Below are 13,357 nucleotides of genomic sequence, written 5' to 3'. Positions count from 1 at the left end.
AAAACAGCCAGGTGTGGTGGCAGGCGCCTGTAATCCCAGCTACTCAGGAGGCTGAGGCAGGAAAATCACTTGAAGCCAGGAGGCGGAGGCTGCAGTGAGCCGAGATTGTGCCACTGCACTGCAGCCTGGGCAAAAGAGCCAAATTCTGTCTTAAAAAAAAAGCCTTCTGTAGAAAACACACAGACACACACACACATACACAATAGGGAATTGAGTCAGAGGAAAGACGGCACTGCTATTATGATTAGAGTATGCCAGGCGATAGCACTCACTGGATATTCTATTTAAAAAACAAAAAAAACCCAGCAATTGCAATTAAAGGATAGGCTCTTTACCATACTTGTAAACATCCTAGTGGTAGTGGTATATTAAATAGCAAAACCTGAGTGTCAATCTATTTCCATTTCCATTTCAGCCTGAACTAACTTGTTATATCTATTACATGTGTTCACTGTGGCATTAAGAGGTTAGTTGCCAAATTCTTGGACAGCTTAAGAGCTGAAAGCAGGAAAAAAAAACAACCAACGGCATGGTTATTAACACTGCTCCATAACTGCCCTTTTCTGCCCTGACTTTTCCCCATTCTTTCTCCACCTCTCCTTCTCTCCTTACACTACATTTCCACTTCTCTGTCTCTTCCTCTCTTTTTTTTTATACCCTGCCTACCCTGCAGGTCCACCTATGATATCATGTGAACTGCTAAATACCACAGAGGTAGGGTGCGGTGGCTCACGCCTGTAATCCCTACACATTGGGACAGGAGTTGGAGACCAGCCTGGGCAACACAGAGAGACCCTGTCTCTACAAAACACACAAAAATCAGCCTGGCATGGTGCCCTGTCTGTGGTCCCAGCTACTTGAGAGGCTGAGGCAGGAGGACTGCTTGAGTCCAAGAGGTTGAGACCACAGTAAGCCATGATCATGCCACTGCACTCCAGCCCAGATGACACGGTGAGACTCTGCCTCAGAATGAATGAATGAATGAATAAATAAATAAATAAAATTAAAAGGCAGAATATCATACAGAACTGATGGCCAGCCAAGGTGGCTCAAGCCTGTAATCCCAGCAATTTGGGAGGCTGAGGTCGGTGGATCACTTGAGCTCAGGAGTTGGAGATCAGCCTGGGCAACATGGCAAAACTCTGTCTCTACCAAAAATACAAAAAAACTAGCTAGCTGTGGTGGCACAATCCTGTAGTCCCAGATACTCAAGAGGCTGATGTGGGAGGATCGCTTGAGCCTGAGAGGTGAAGACTGCAGTGAGCTGAGATCGCGCCACTGCACCCCAACGTGGGTGACAGAGTGAGACCCTGTCTCAAACACCACCACCAAAATAGCAACAACAAAAATAGCATACAGAATTGATATGGTAACTATGGAAGACTGTGAAATTTGGAGAGACTTTAATTCTCAACACTCCTTAGATTTTTAAATAATAATCATATTATTTAGCAATTTAAAAGAGATAAAAAAAAAATCCTAGAAATTTGACTGTTAGAAATGTCTCCAGTGATTGTCAAGAATTCCCTGGGGGATAAAAATACCCCCAACTGAAAACGACTGTTAACTCATCAAATCCTCCCAGCTTTAAAACAAGCCCATTTCCTCTTATTAATTCCTTCAACACTGCCGCTCAGGATCCTTTTCCGTACCTTCTTGGCACTAACTGACTCAAGTGCCATATTATGGGAATATCTTTAACAACGCTGCTTAGACTATAGGCTAGGTATCTAAAATGGTCTATAACAGCACTGTCCAACAGAAACAAAATGTGAGCCACCCAATGTAATTCTAAGTTTTCTCAGAGCAGTAGGAAAAAACAGCTGAATTTACATTTTTATTGTCTTCAAACTCCAGCTTATATTTTATATGTACAGAGTATTTCCGCTCATTGGCCACATTTCAAATGCTGTATGTAATGAGCAACTACCATGTAGGACAATGGAGAAGTATAATATATGTCAGTAAGTATGGGAAGGAGATCAAATATTATGAACCTAATATACAATGAAATAGACATAACAGTATTTTAAGTACTGATGCTTTCACAGTTTTGGCTATAGCAACTTGTCAAATTGTATGCCTCCTTGGAAACTCATCAATTATATAACGAAGACCACTATACCCCAAAGAGTCTGTAACGGTGCATTAGTCTTACTGTCCCATCCGATCATAAGGAGGCTGAGATTCCTACAATAAGCACCACTCTTCATGGAGGAACACTTGTAAAATAAAGTGGGCACTGCTCATGCACAATAATGTAGAGTTTAGACTTTCTGTATCTAGAAAAATATATACCAACACGTTAAAACAATTACATGTAAGTGAAGGGAATTATGAGTAACTTCTATTACCTTTCTCTCTTGATTATCTATTTTGTCGTTTTCAAGAAGGGCAGGACCATCCCTGAGCAACTTTTTGGAAATGAGGGCATGAAAAGGTGAGCAATGAAAGTAAGTAACCAAGGGTCAGAGACACCAAAGGCCCTGAAATGCCTAGGTGGTGTCACACAACTAACAATTAGCCGTTTATGGCCTGAATGTTTGTGTCACCCCAAAATTCATGCCAGAATCGTAACTCTCAAGGTTAGGGTATTAGGAAGAAGGGCTTTTTGGGGTGACTAGATCATGAGGGCAGACCCTTCATGATTGGGACTTGTGCTGTTATAAAACAGATCCCAGAGAGCTACCCAGCCCCTTCCACCATGAGACAACACAGCGAAGCCACAGTCTATGAGGAACGAGCCCTCACCAGAGACTGAATCTGCCAGCACCTTGAACTCCGACTTCCCAGCCTCCAGAACTGTGAGAAATAAAAGTTTAGCTTTTGATCCACCCAGTTTCTGGTACTTTTTGTTATGCCATCCCAAATAGGCCAAGACATAGCCTATGCCCCACAAGTATCAACTCTCCCACTGAGCATTCATTTTCATGAATAATCTTTGTAGAATTGAAACCAGTACCTAACTCTGTCATACACGTATGTATTGTGTTTTTATGCATGACAGAGTTAGGTACTGGTTTCAATTTACAAAGTTTCAATTTACACTGTCTTAATGTATACTAAATATTCCAAAAACATAACTACTATATAAATCAAGGGCCAATGGTTTTTTTTTTTTAATTCTACCAAAATTTGTTCATCGATTCAGAAAATTCAATCACTGAAGATAAGAGACCATGTGTGACAACTAAGCCACCAATACAACACACCAGTACCAATCTGTTTTCAAAGATGTTGAAGATCATTACCTATATAGGTGCAAGCATGTACTACTTCATCATGTCTTCTTGTAGACTCCCACCCAACTACACTGTAATATATACATTGGGGCTGGTTTTGTTTTTGTTTTTGTTTTTTTTGAGAGTCTTCCTCTGTTGCCCAGGCTGGAGTGCAGTGGCGCAATCTCGGCTCACTGCAACCTCCACCTCTCAGGTTCAAGCGATCATCCCACCTCAGCCTCCCAAGTATCTGGGATTACAGGTCCACACAACTATGGCCAGCTAATTTTCATATTTTTAGTAGAGATGGAGTTTCACTATGTTGGCCCGGTTGTTCTTGAACTCTTGACCTCAAGTGATTTGCCCGCCTCAGCCTCCCAAAGTGCTGGGATTACAGGCACAAGTCACTGCACCTGACCTCATGTTTGTTTAAACAAATGTTTTATTGTTAATTACAGAATTTTCTCTTATTTCTCCTTTATATTTATTATTTGTTTATTTATTTATTTTTGAGACAGAGACTTGCTCTGTCACCCAGGCTGGAGTACAATGGCATGATCTTGGCTCACTGCAACCTTCATCTCTTGGGTTCAAGCAATTCTCCTGCCTCAGCCTCCCAAGTAGCTGGGATTACAGGTGCCTGCCACCACACCTGGCTAATTTTTGTATTTTAGTGGAGATGGGGTTTCATCATGTTGCCCAGGCTGGTCTCAAACTCCTGACCTCAGGTGATCCACCTGCCTCGACCTCCCAAAGTGCTGAGACTACAGGTGTGAGTCACCATGCCTGGCCCTATATTTATTTTAAGTAGAAAGTTATGTTTAATTAAAAAAAAAAAAAAAAAAAGTGTATGTAAAAATTCATATATAATGTATATAAGAATTTTACTTCAAAATAGTCAATAATCACCAAATATTTATTATAAAAAGTGTGTTAAATTTGATAGGATTAAGAAGTAGTTTACAATAGTCAAAAAAAATCACAGTATACTTATCTTAATCCAAAAAGATGGTGAGTCACTTACCTTCCATACTAGGGGAAGGGAAAGCAATCATTATAAGCACAGGAAGAATCATCACTCCATCTACCATTGTTCAACTGTGGAAGGAAAAGAAGAGATGTAAGTAAAACATAAACATCTAACTGCAGGAGACAAATTAAGCATACCACCTTCAAACTGCCACTCAAGGCCCTTCTTACTAATCTCCCCAGATATATTGCCTTATTTCTTACAACATTTAAACATATACCTTTTACATGGATCTAAACATATAACCTTAAAAAGTCAGTCATATTCACTTCCAACTAGTAGTCACTCCAGGGGTACTTTCTCAAAGTTTACTCTCTTACAAATAACTCAATAAGAAAATGAAAAATTTTCAGCTACAAAGCGAGGCGGTCCCAAAAGATTTTAGGTTTGAATTTTATCTTACCCCATTGAATGCAAAATTGGCACTAGATTAAAAACCCTGAGAAGCATAAATAGACTATTCTAAAATGATGTTAAAGATTAAGCAACTGAATAATTCAAGTCAAATTACTACGCTAAAGTCTTACTTTTCCTTTAAAAGGACTGGAGGTGGAGCAACCTACATCAACATACAGACCTAAAGCAAAGAAAACAACAATAACAACAACAACAAAATACCCCATCTAAGGCAAAGCAATGCACTTCTGCATTAACGAAACTTTACAAGGATAGACAACAACTAAAATCATGTAAAAATTTAAAAAACTTTTCCATTTGAATAATATGAAATATCAGAAATGTGATGAGAGTTTGGTCAGTTGCAATTTTCTGGATGGCAAAATAAAGAAAAAGCTGGTAAAGTTCTTTAATGATAGGTTAGTGTGCTTGAACTCTTTCAGCTTTAAAGGAAAGAGCGAAAGCCCATTGCTTTCTAACATGTCTGAAATGTTGACCTTTAAAATAAAATTATTTAGTCTTGGTGCAGGGGCTCACACCTGTAATCCCAGCACTTTCAGAGGCCAAGGTGGAAGGATCACTTGAGCCCAGGAGTTGGAGACCAGCCTGGGCAACATAGTGAGACCTCATCTCTATTTGTTTTTAATTAGTTAAAAAAAATTTTTTTTAAATCAATTTTTTTGGCTGGTGGTCTGTTTACAAACCATACCTCCATCATATCTTACCACCCTTCATTTAAATTTATTTCTCTTTGGTTCCATAATTATATTTCAGTCAGTTCCTTTCCTAAAAGCAAGGTAAGGGAAGAGGTAAAGGGGATTTTTATGTACCTTCCTTTTCTATTTTTAAAAGCATATGAAACTTGAGCAAGACCCTATTGCTGTTGTTTCTGTTATTTCCACATTCACATAGATCTTTCCTATAGTGGGTCCTCTTGGGGACATACAAATCCTTCATCTTGGCCCCTCACAACCAGAATGTGACTCCTCCAACACATCTCTGTACCTTTGGACATGAATATGCTTTTTGCTCCCCTCTGCTTGAACTGCCCTGAGCCCCCTCCTCCACCCCTCTCCCACCCCACTGCTACCTCCTGTCATACATGATTCCAGCTCAAAGGGAAGACCTTTATGAAACACCTCTCCCTCTGCAGTAATTTCAGTCCCTGGCATGGAATCATAATCATCCGTCTAGGGCAGTCTCCAGCACTGGTTCACTCATCTCCAAAACAGGTATGGGCATCCAAGGACCAAGCAAGAGTCATGCATTGAGTTATGGAATGAAAATATGAAGCTGGTTTTTCATAAGAACGTTTTAATCTAATAAAGTAAAAAATAACTTGAGACTTAATCTGGTCTCTATCTCAGTTCCATAGGACAGTCTAGTACAGGAGGTATCTTTCAGAAAAACTAGGAGTTACATAATAGAGGACATGATTTGTTTATAGAGTACAGCGGTACACTTGTAGTTCTGAAGGTCCGTTTAAGTGGAATTACAGGTTATATTGGCTACTTACAGTGACATGAGACTTCCCAAATGACAATTGTTCTAAACCATTAAAGAAACTAGAGATACCATATATTATTAATGCGAGCACCAGAGAAGAGCAAGAAAACAGTGAACTTAAAATCGCTCATTTCTATTGGTTCTTCCTTAACCACTTTACTAGAGAAAAGTAGTAATATTCAGTTTAATCTGACATGAAACCGTCTCCCCAAATTCAAATTCTGAAAATATTTGAAAAATGGATTTGCAACCACTGTCATATAAAATAAACATTATCGGCCGGGTGTGGTGGCTCACGCCTGTAATCCCAGCACTGTGGGAGGTTGAGGCAGGTGGATCACGAGGTCAGGAGTTCCAGATTAGCCTGACCAACATGGTGAAACCCCATCTCTATTAAAAACACAAAAATTAGCCAAGCGTAGTGGCACATGCCTGTACTCCCAGCTACTCAGGAGGCTGAAGCAGGAGAATCGCTTGAACCTGGGAGGTGGAGGCTGCAGGGAGCCACTGAACTCCAGCCTGGGCAACAGAGTGAGACTCTGTCTCAAAAAAAAAAAAAAAAAAAAAAAAAAACGTTATCCAGAGTGGCCTGAGACTTTCATTGATGATAATATGATTCCACTGTCATTAGCAACACCTTAAGTATTTTATCCTTAATTATTTAATTTCTATTTTACGTATGCTTTATAATATATCTTTATTTTATATAAAATGTGTAGCCAATTTACATATTGAGGTTACATCAAAAAACTTTTTATGGGATATGTCATCACAAACGATTGAACACTGCTGAACTAAATTATTTCGTATCTCAGTCTTTCTGAATTCCCAGTCCTTCCTATACTCAAAAGCTACTATGTGCTACATATTAGAAACCTAAAATGACAAATACAAATGCGGTCCTTGTTATCGTGGCACTTACAAAATATGTCTATGGTGGTAATCAAATATTCATCCAAAAGATTGCATCATTAAAAACTGAATTAAGAGTTGGGAAGAAACATAGTTAAAATAACGCTGCTAACAAAACAACTTGAGACCTCCTGGAGGGTGGAGAGGTTCCCTGGGGAGGTAACATCTGAAAAGGAACCAGGAACCAGAAAGATGAGTAAAGGTATGAGGAAAAGGGTGAGTGTGGTGGGGGGTGTGGTGGGAGAGGGTGAACACAGGATACAGATAGGGTAATACTTAGGGGAAAAGGCACTTCTATGGAGGTACCTGTGGCCAGAGCGAGCATGGCGTGTCCTGAGGACTTAAGGCAAACCTCAGGACTGAAAAAACACAAGACTGGCCAGGACACAAGGGTCTGGAAGAGTTATAAAAAGTTGGAGCACACCCAACAAGGCTGAAGAGGAAGGCAAGGGTCAGACAGAGGTAAGGCACTCTAGGCCTTCTACTCACCTACCTTCACTGCCCGCTTGGCTCACACCATCATTCCTTAGTTCCTCAGTCCCCACTATCCATTCTTGTCACCCCGAACCAGGCCGCTTTCTGCCTAACTCTGGACGTTTGCACGTGATGCTCCCTTCTTTCAGGGACCAACCTACTGAATGCCTACTCATCCTGTAAGTCTCAGTGGCTTCTCTAAAGGCTACTGCCTTCTAGAAGCCTGACTAAACCCTTAAATACTCTCTGCTCATTCTCATAGACCACTCTAAGTTTCACTCATAGAAATCATCCTAATTAATCATTATGCATTCATACCTGTGTGTGCTTTCGAACACCTGTCTCTCTCACTAGACTCTAAACTCCATAGGAGCAAAATCTATAGTCCATCTTGTTCATCGTTGCCAGAGCCAAGTAGGTGCACATTTAATAATAGTTTAATTAGAATTTTTCCTGAATTAATCAGCTCAATTTAAGATTAAATTCTAAAGAATTAGTAGCACCCCCTCCCCACTACACACACAGAGACCTGCAAAGGAATGGCAAGATTAAGAGATTTATCATCTCTATAACTTTAATCTGTACAATTGAGCTCAAGTAATAGGAAAAGCCAACAGTTAATAAGCTTCAAAATCAAGACTCCTTTTACTATTCAAAAAAAAGAAAATCTAAGAAACAATCACCCCTGGCATATTTTTCATGTCACAAAGCCAGCAAAAGCCCATGTCCCAAATACCTATTAACAGATTATCACTGTGTGAACAAAATTAAAACAATAATTTAGGCTCATAAATAGAAGACAGAAAAAGAATTATAAATTCAGACCCTCAAACAGTAGGGACCAATTCAGTCTCTACTGTTTAAAGACAGCTCAAAATCTGCCAAAAATCTTTGGGAAAAGAGTCAACATTACTTACTGATTGCCATCTTGTTCAGGGTCTGCAGTGCTTCTCCTGACCAGCTAAGTCAGCTACTGAAAACAGCAACCCCAAAAGGAAAGAAAAAAAGCATGCAGAAAAGGGAGTGTTCTGCTATCTCCTGACCATATTTCAATTATAAGAAACGTTGGCTAAGGAGTTTTCATATGTAAGCTGGCAAGAGAGAGAGACTAGTAGTGGAAAATGGGAGTGGCAATAATTCAGTAGTTCTGGGATTGCCTTACTCCAGTATTTTTTAAACTTTTTGGCCTCAGAATTTCTTTAAACTCTTGAACATTACTGAGAAGTGTGTGTATGCAGGCTACATCTCTTGATATTTACAGTCTTAAAAATTTAAACAGAATTTTTAAAATATTCTATTCCTAATAACAATAAACATACTACTTTTTTTTTAGAAGAAGTATGATGTATTTTTTAAAAACATGTAGCGAGAAAAGTAGCATTGTTTTCCCACTTTTTAAAAAATCTGTTTGACTTAATAAAAGACAGCTGGATTCTCACATATGATCTATATTCATTCTGTTACAATATGTTGCACTGGCTGCAGTATATATAGGAAATCCAGTATCACACATATCATTCAAAGAAGAAGGACCTTGTGAAACCCCTGAGAAAGTCTCAGGCGCCTAAAGACTTCTCGGACAACACTCTGAGTAACTGCCTTAGTCCGTAAATGCTCAGTCTATGTATTGTATCAGATAACCAGATGGTACCAGATATTTTAGACTAAGCACTAACCGGATACCTGACAAAAATGACACCGTTCTACAGTTTTAGAAATCTCACTAACCTGTCTAACGTCACAGAAGTCAGCAAGTCTAACAGTCAAGGAAGAAAGCATTATTTTCTTTTAATGTTGGAATAATATTTTATGTATAAATATTTTTGAAATGGGATATAAACTTGTATGAAGGTACTCACAACTGCTTATCTCATTTGGGTTCAACTAAATCCTTGCGCAAGGCTGCAATGCCAAAATCTCTAACTGAAAAATCACAGGCTACTGGGGACTGCAAAATATTATCTGAAGGGTTCAGAGTATGAATCTCTGCCTCATGTGTACACGCATCTTTCTGTTCTTGGATAAGATCCTCTATCCCTGGTAACTGATCTTAATATTTCAGACACAAGAAAAATCGCTATTCAGAAAATGGTTAGAGACCTCCTGCCTTAACTAAGGTACTCTCTTTAAATCAATACTGTCTCTTACAATGTCTCAGGCCTACCTTCTTAGAAGACAGAACATTCCCATGATATTCTACTAAAAACAGACACATCACCAGGGCAGTACAGAACGACTTTCCAAATCCCACCGTACTTTTCAAATTCCACTTATAGATCAGACTGCATGTAGTTAAGGAGCTAGCTGTTTAGCTCAATTTCTAATGTGTGTGGGTTTGAGACCAAGTTTGGCACTTTTTTTGTTCATCACAATTTTACAGCTGGATAAAGCTACAGATACCCCACAATGTACTACCTCAAAAAGTATGCTGATATTGGTCACAGAATAACTGAGAATATAATATACTTTTATATACAACTTTCACAACCCATATTAGGCAATCTAATTCTAATCTATAATACAGCAATAAAGAATGTTTCTGAAAACTAGACTTATGAGTAGCCTATACTTCATTATCTATAATATTGAGGATGAGGGAAAAGTTAGAATATGAACCCTAAAATTCTTTCCCACTGGAAAATTTGACAAAATGTTCATTTATCTTGCCTGGTGGCCTAACCTCATTCTTCAATACATACTTTACTGAGTACCTATTCATTCAATAAGGACATTCCTGATACTCTTCTCAATTCAATTTCTAACAATCTTTGAATTAGAAAGAATCTTGGGGGCTGGGCGCAGTGGTTCACGCCTGTAATCCCAGCTCTTTGGGAGGCCGAGGTGGGCAGATCACCCGAGGTCAGGAGTTCGAGACCAGCCTGGCTAACATGGTGAAACCCCATTTCTTCTACATATACAAAAAATTAGCAGGGCATAGTGGGGCATGCCTGTAATTCCAGCTACTCAGGAGGCTGAGACAGGAAAATTGCTTGAACCCAGGAGGCAGAGGTTGCAGTGAGTCGAGATTGTGCCACTGCACTCCAGCTTGGGCAACAAGAGCGAAACTCTGTCTCAAAAAAAAAAAAAGAAAGAAAGAAAGAAAAGGAAGAATCTTAGAAGAGAGGCCATACAATCACCCACCCCTATTTTGAATGACTTTTACATCAGCCACGTGAAGACATTTTCTAACCTATGCTTGCTCACCATTGGTAAGGGCTCTCACTACAATTCCAGGACAGTTTTTTTCTTTATATATATTTATGTATTCTGTATGATGCCTTCCATAAGGGAAAAATCATTCTCTTTAATATAAAAGGCACAGACAAAGGCAGAAAAATAATTTGTGGAATCCTGCTTTCTCTTAGTCATCTAAGAAGGTAGAAGAAACTTGCCTAAGGACACAGGTCAAAAAGGCCTTAATCAACCACCACTCTATACAACTTTCACTTAACTAGCCAGCCACAGTTTAGCAATCTTGTTCTGTCATCCATAACAGTTTTTGTTTGTTTGTTTGGTATTTTTTGAGACAGGGTCTCGTTCCATGGCCCAGGCTGGAGTGCAATGGCACGACCTCGGCTTACTGCAGCCTCAAACTCCTGGGTTCAAATGATCCTACTGCCTCAGCCCCTCAAGTAGCAGGGACTACAGGCACATGCCACCATGTCTGACTAATTCTTTCCATATTTTCTGGTAGAGGTGGGGTTTCACCATTTTCCCAGGGTGGTCTCGAACCCCTGGGTTCAATTAATCTACCTGCCTTGGCCTCCCAAAGTGCTGGGATTACAGGTGTGAGCCACCACACTCTGCTATCCTTAACATGTTATCAAGCCTCAATTCTTCTGAACTTCAGCAATCTTGATTTTCCTCTTAAACAACATTTACTCATGATTATTTAGTACACCATTCAATCATGCCTTCTTTCCATTTCTCTAACCTTAAACAATTTCATATTTCTCTGTGACCTCCAATTATCTCCTCCCTCCCTCTGCCCCTAGAAAAGATACTGATATCATAGGAAACAATCAAGCCTCTTTGATAATGCATCATTGGTTTCTAGTTCCCATCTTCCATCCCTACTCTTTGGTTCTCGCGTAAACTCACCCCCCCCAAAATAAAAACAGAAAGGCACATGTGGGGGCAGAGTTAGGCCTGGCAAGTCAAATTCTAGACATGAAACTTTGAAGGAAAATAGACTTACATCAACAGCCACCAAGCGGGGCCAATACCAGCCACTGTAGCTGATTAGATAATACAAGAACAGTCATATCTCTTCTATACTCTAAAGGCAATGAGCTAACCCAAAGGCAGCTTGTGCCAAACTATCTGGGCCTTTGGGAAGAGTGAAATGAGACATGAGCTACCAGTAATAGCTGCACAGAAAGGTTAAACTGAAGCTATCACACCATATAAGTTAAGTCAGGGTCTTTTCTAAGGTTCAAAAATGACCTGTTAAACATTTTTACCACCACACTCTGTCTGAACTGGCAATGTGTAAATTGCCAAGGCTTGGTTTTATATAGACTTCACTGCTGCTGGAGGGTTTCTGGCAGGGTGTTACTTTCAGAATATTAGCATATAATTTGATCTTTCATGATAGATGAATACAAATAGCTTCTTGGACAAGTCCTATAGAACTGAAAACCAGGCCCTGGATCAGTTTATCCTGTAGTTAGAGGAAATAATTATGGATTATTTCAGGAAAGAATGGGTTTTGACTGAGTTACACTACAAACATTCCAGCTGTAACAGATGGACCCTAGATACGGTTTGGGAAGGAAGGGAAGCAAACAATAAGATCTGTAAAATAAAAAAAGATGAAAAAAGATAGGCTTAATTGAAAGAAAGTGAAAGGTTTAGCTTAGGCTACTACGTAAGAATCAAAGGCTTCCCAGTAAATTTATTTTAACTGTACACAGAATGAAACTGACTTTGCTACACCCCTGCCAGATATACACAGAATACATAGGCTAAACTTCTGAGAACCCAGTGTTTTGATCACCTGCTGCATGCCTTGCTGGTACCTCAAAACCAGGTTTCATTTCACCAGGCTTGACTACATGGAGACTGTCCCTCATTTTCCACTTCATTCCTTTGTTTCGAATAGCCACGGTCCGCCTGCTTTGTTTCAACTGATAGGACTCCAACATCACCCAGCTATTTTGTTACATTCCCCAATGTAGCTCACAGCTCACACCCTGTCCCTCCTTTGAAAACTGTGACTGGAACAATTTTTTTTTTTTTACCTATTGGCAGGAAAAGCCCCATTATTCCTTCCCATAAAGCTCTTCTAGAGGTAACTCTGAAGTTCATTTAAAATCCCACTTCTTCCCAAAGTCCTCAGGTAGACACTGTCTCAGCCCTCTGTCTCATTTCTAGCTGTGCCTGACCTGAAGTTTCCCCTCTAACCTAACAGTGTAGACCTTTCTATCCCTCCAATGACTAGACAAATGGTGTTAGAAGCACTGCCCATCTGACACAGCTGTCCCAATTCTAAGGCTAACGTGATTAATCTATAATAATTGCGGGGGGCGGGGGTGAGTTTAAGATGAAAGGAATGTCAAGGCCAGAGAGATACATTACTCTCTCTTCTCTCTCTCTCTCTCTCTCTCTCTGTCTGTCTCTCTGTCGTTAATGACAGGCACTGCAGCAATATTCTGTGATAGTGAGAAATACCACCCTTTATACACTGGCCTAACCAAAGCCTTCCATCTCACTCCCACACTCCAAACCCATTCCTGTCTCAGATGTTCTCACCCCACCCCCATGAACGCTATTACCCCATCATATCTTCTTCATATAACTAATTTATTTTTACATG

General features: G+C 39.8%; 1 protein-coding gene across 2 annotated transcripts in view; it reads right to left on the bottom strand.

The window, feature by feature from the left end:
* The window catches only part of ACVR1 (activin A receptor type 1), a 91,401-nt gene that overhangs the window by 68,153 nt on the left and 9,891 nt on the right, over positions 1–13,357 (bottom strand). For both annotated transcript variants that reach the window (XM_021665908.2, XM_021665907.2), the window contains exon 2: positions 4,246–4,319. In XM_021665908.2, coding sequence (XP_021521583.1) covers positions 4,246–4,312 — 67 coding nt within the window. In that variant the 5' untranslated portion in view covers positions 4,313–4,319. The remainder of the gene's footprint in view (positions 1–4,245; positions 4,320–13,357) is intronic.

Source organism: Aotus nancymaae, unplaced genomic scaffold (assembly GCF_030222135.1).
Source record: "Aotus nancymaae isolate 86718 unplaced genomic scaffold, 86718_ANA_hifiasm-v0.15.2.pri h1tg000029l, whole genome shotgun sequence".
Taxonomy (NCBI): domain Eukaryota; kingdom Metazoa; phylum Chordata; class Mammalia; order Primates; family Aotidae; genus Aotus; species Aotus nancymaae.
The sequence above is the reverse complement of the archived record's forward strand: the minus strand, read 5'-3'. Positions and strand labels throughout refer to the sequence as shown.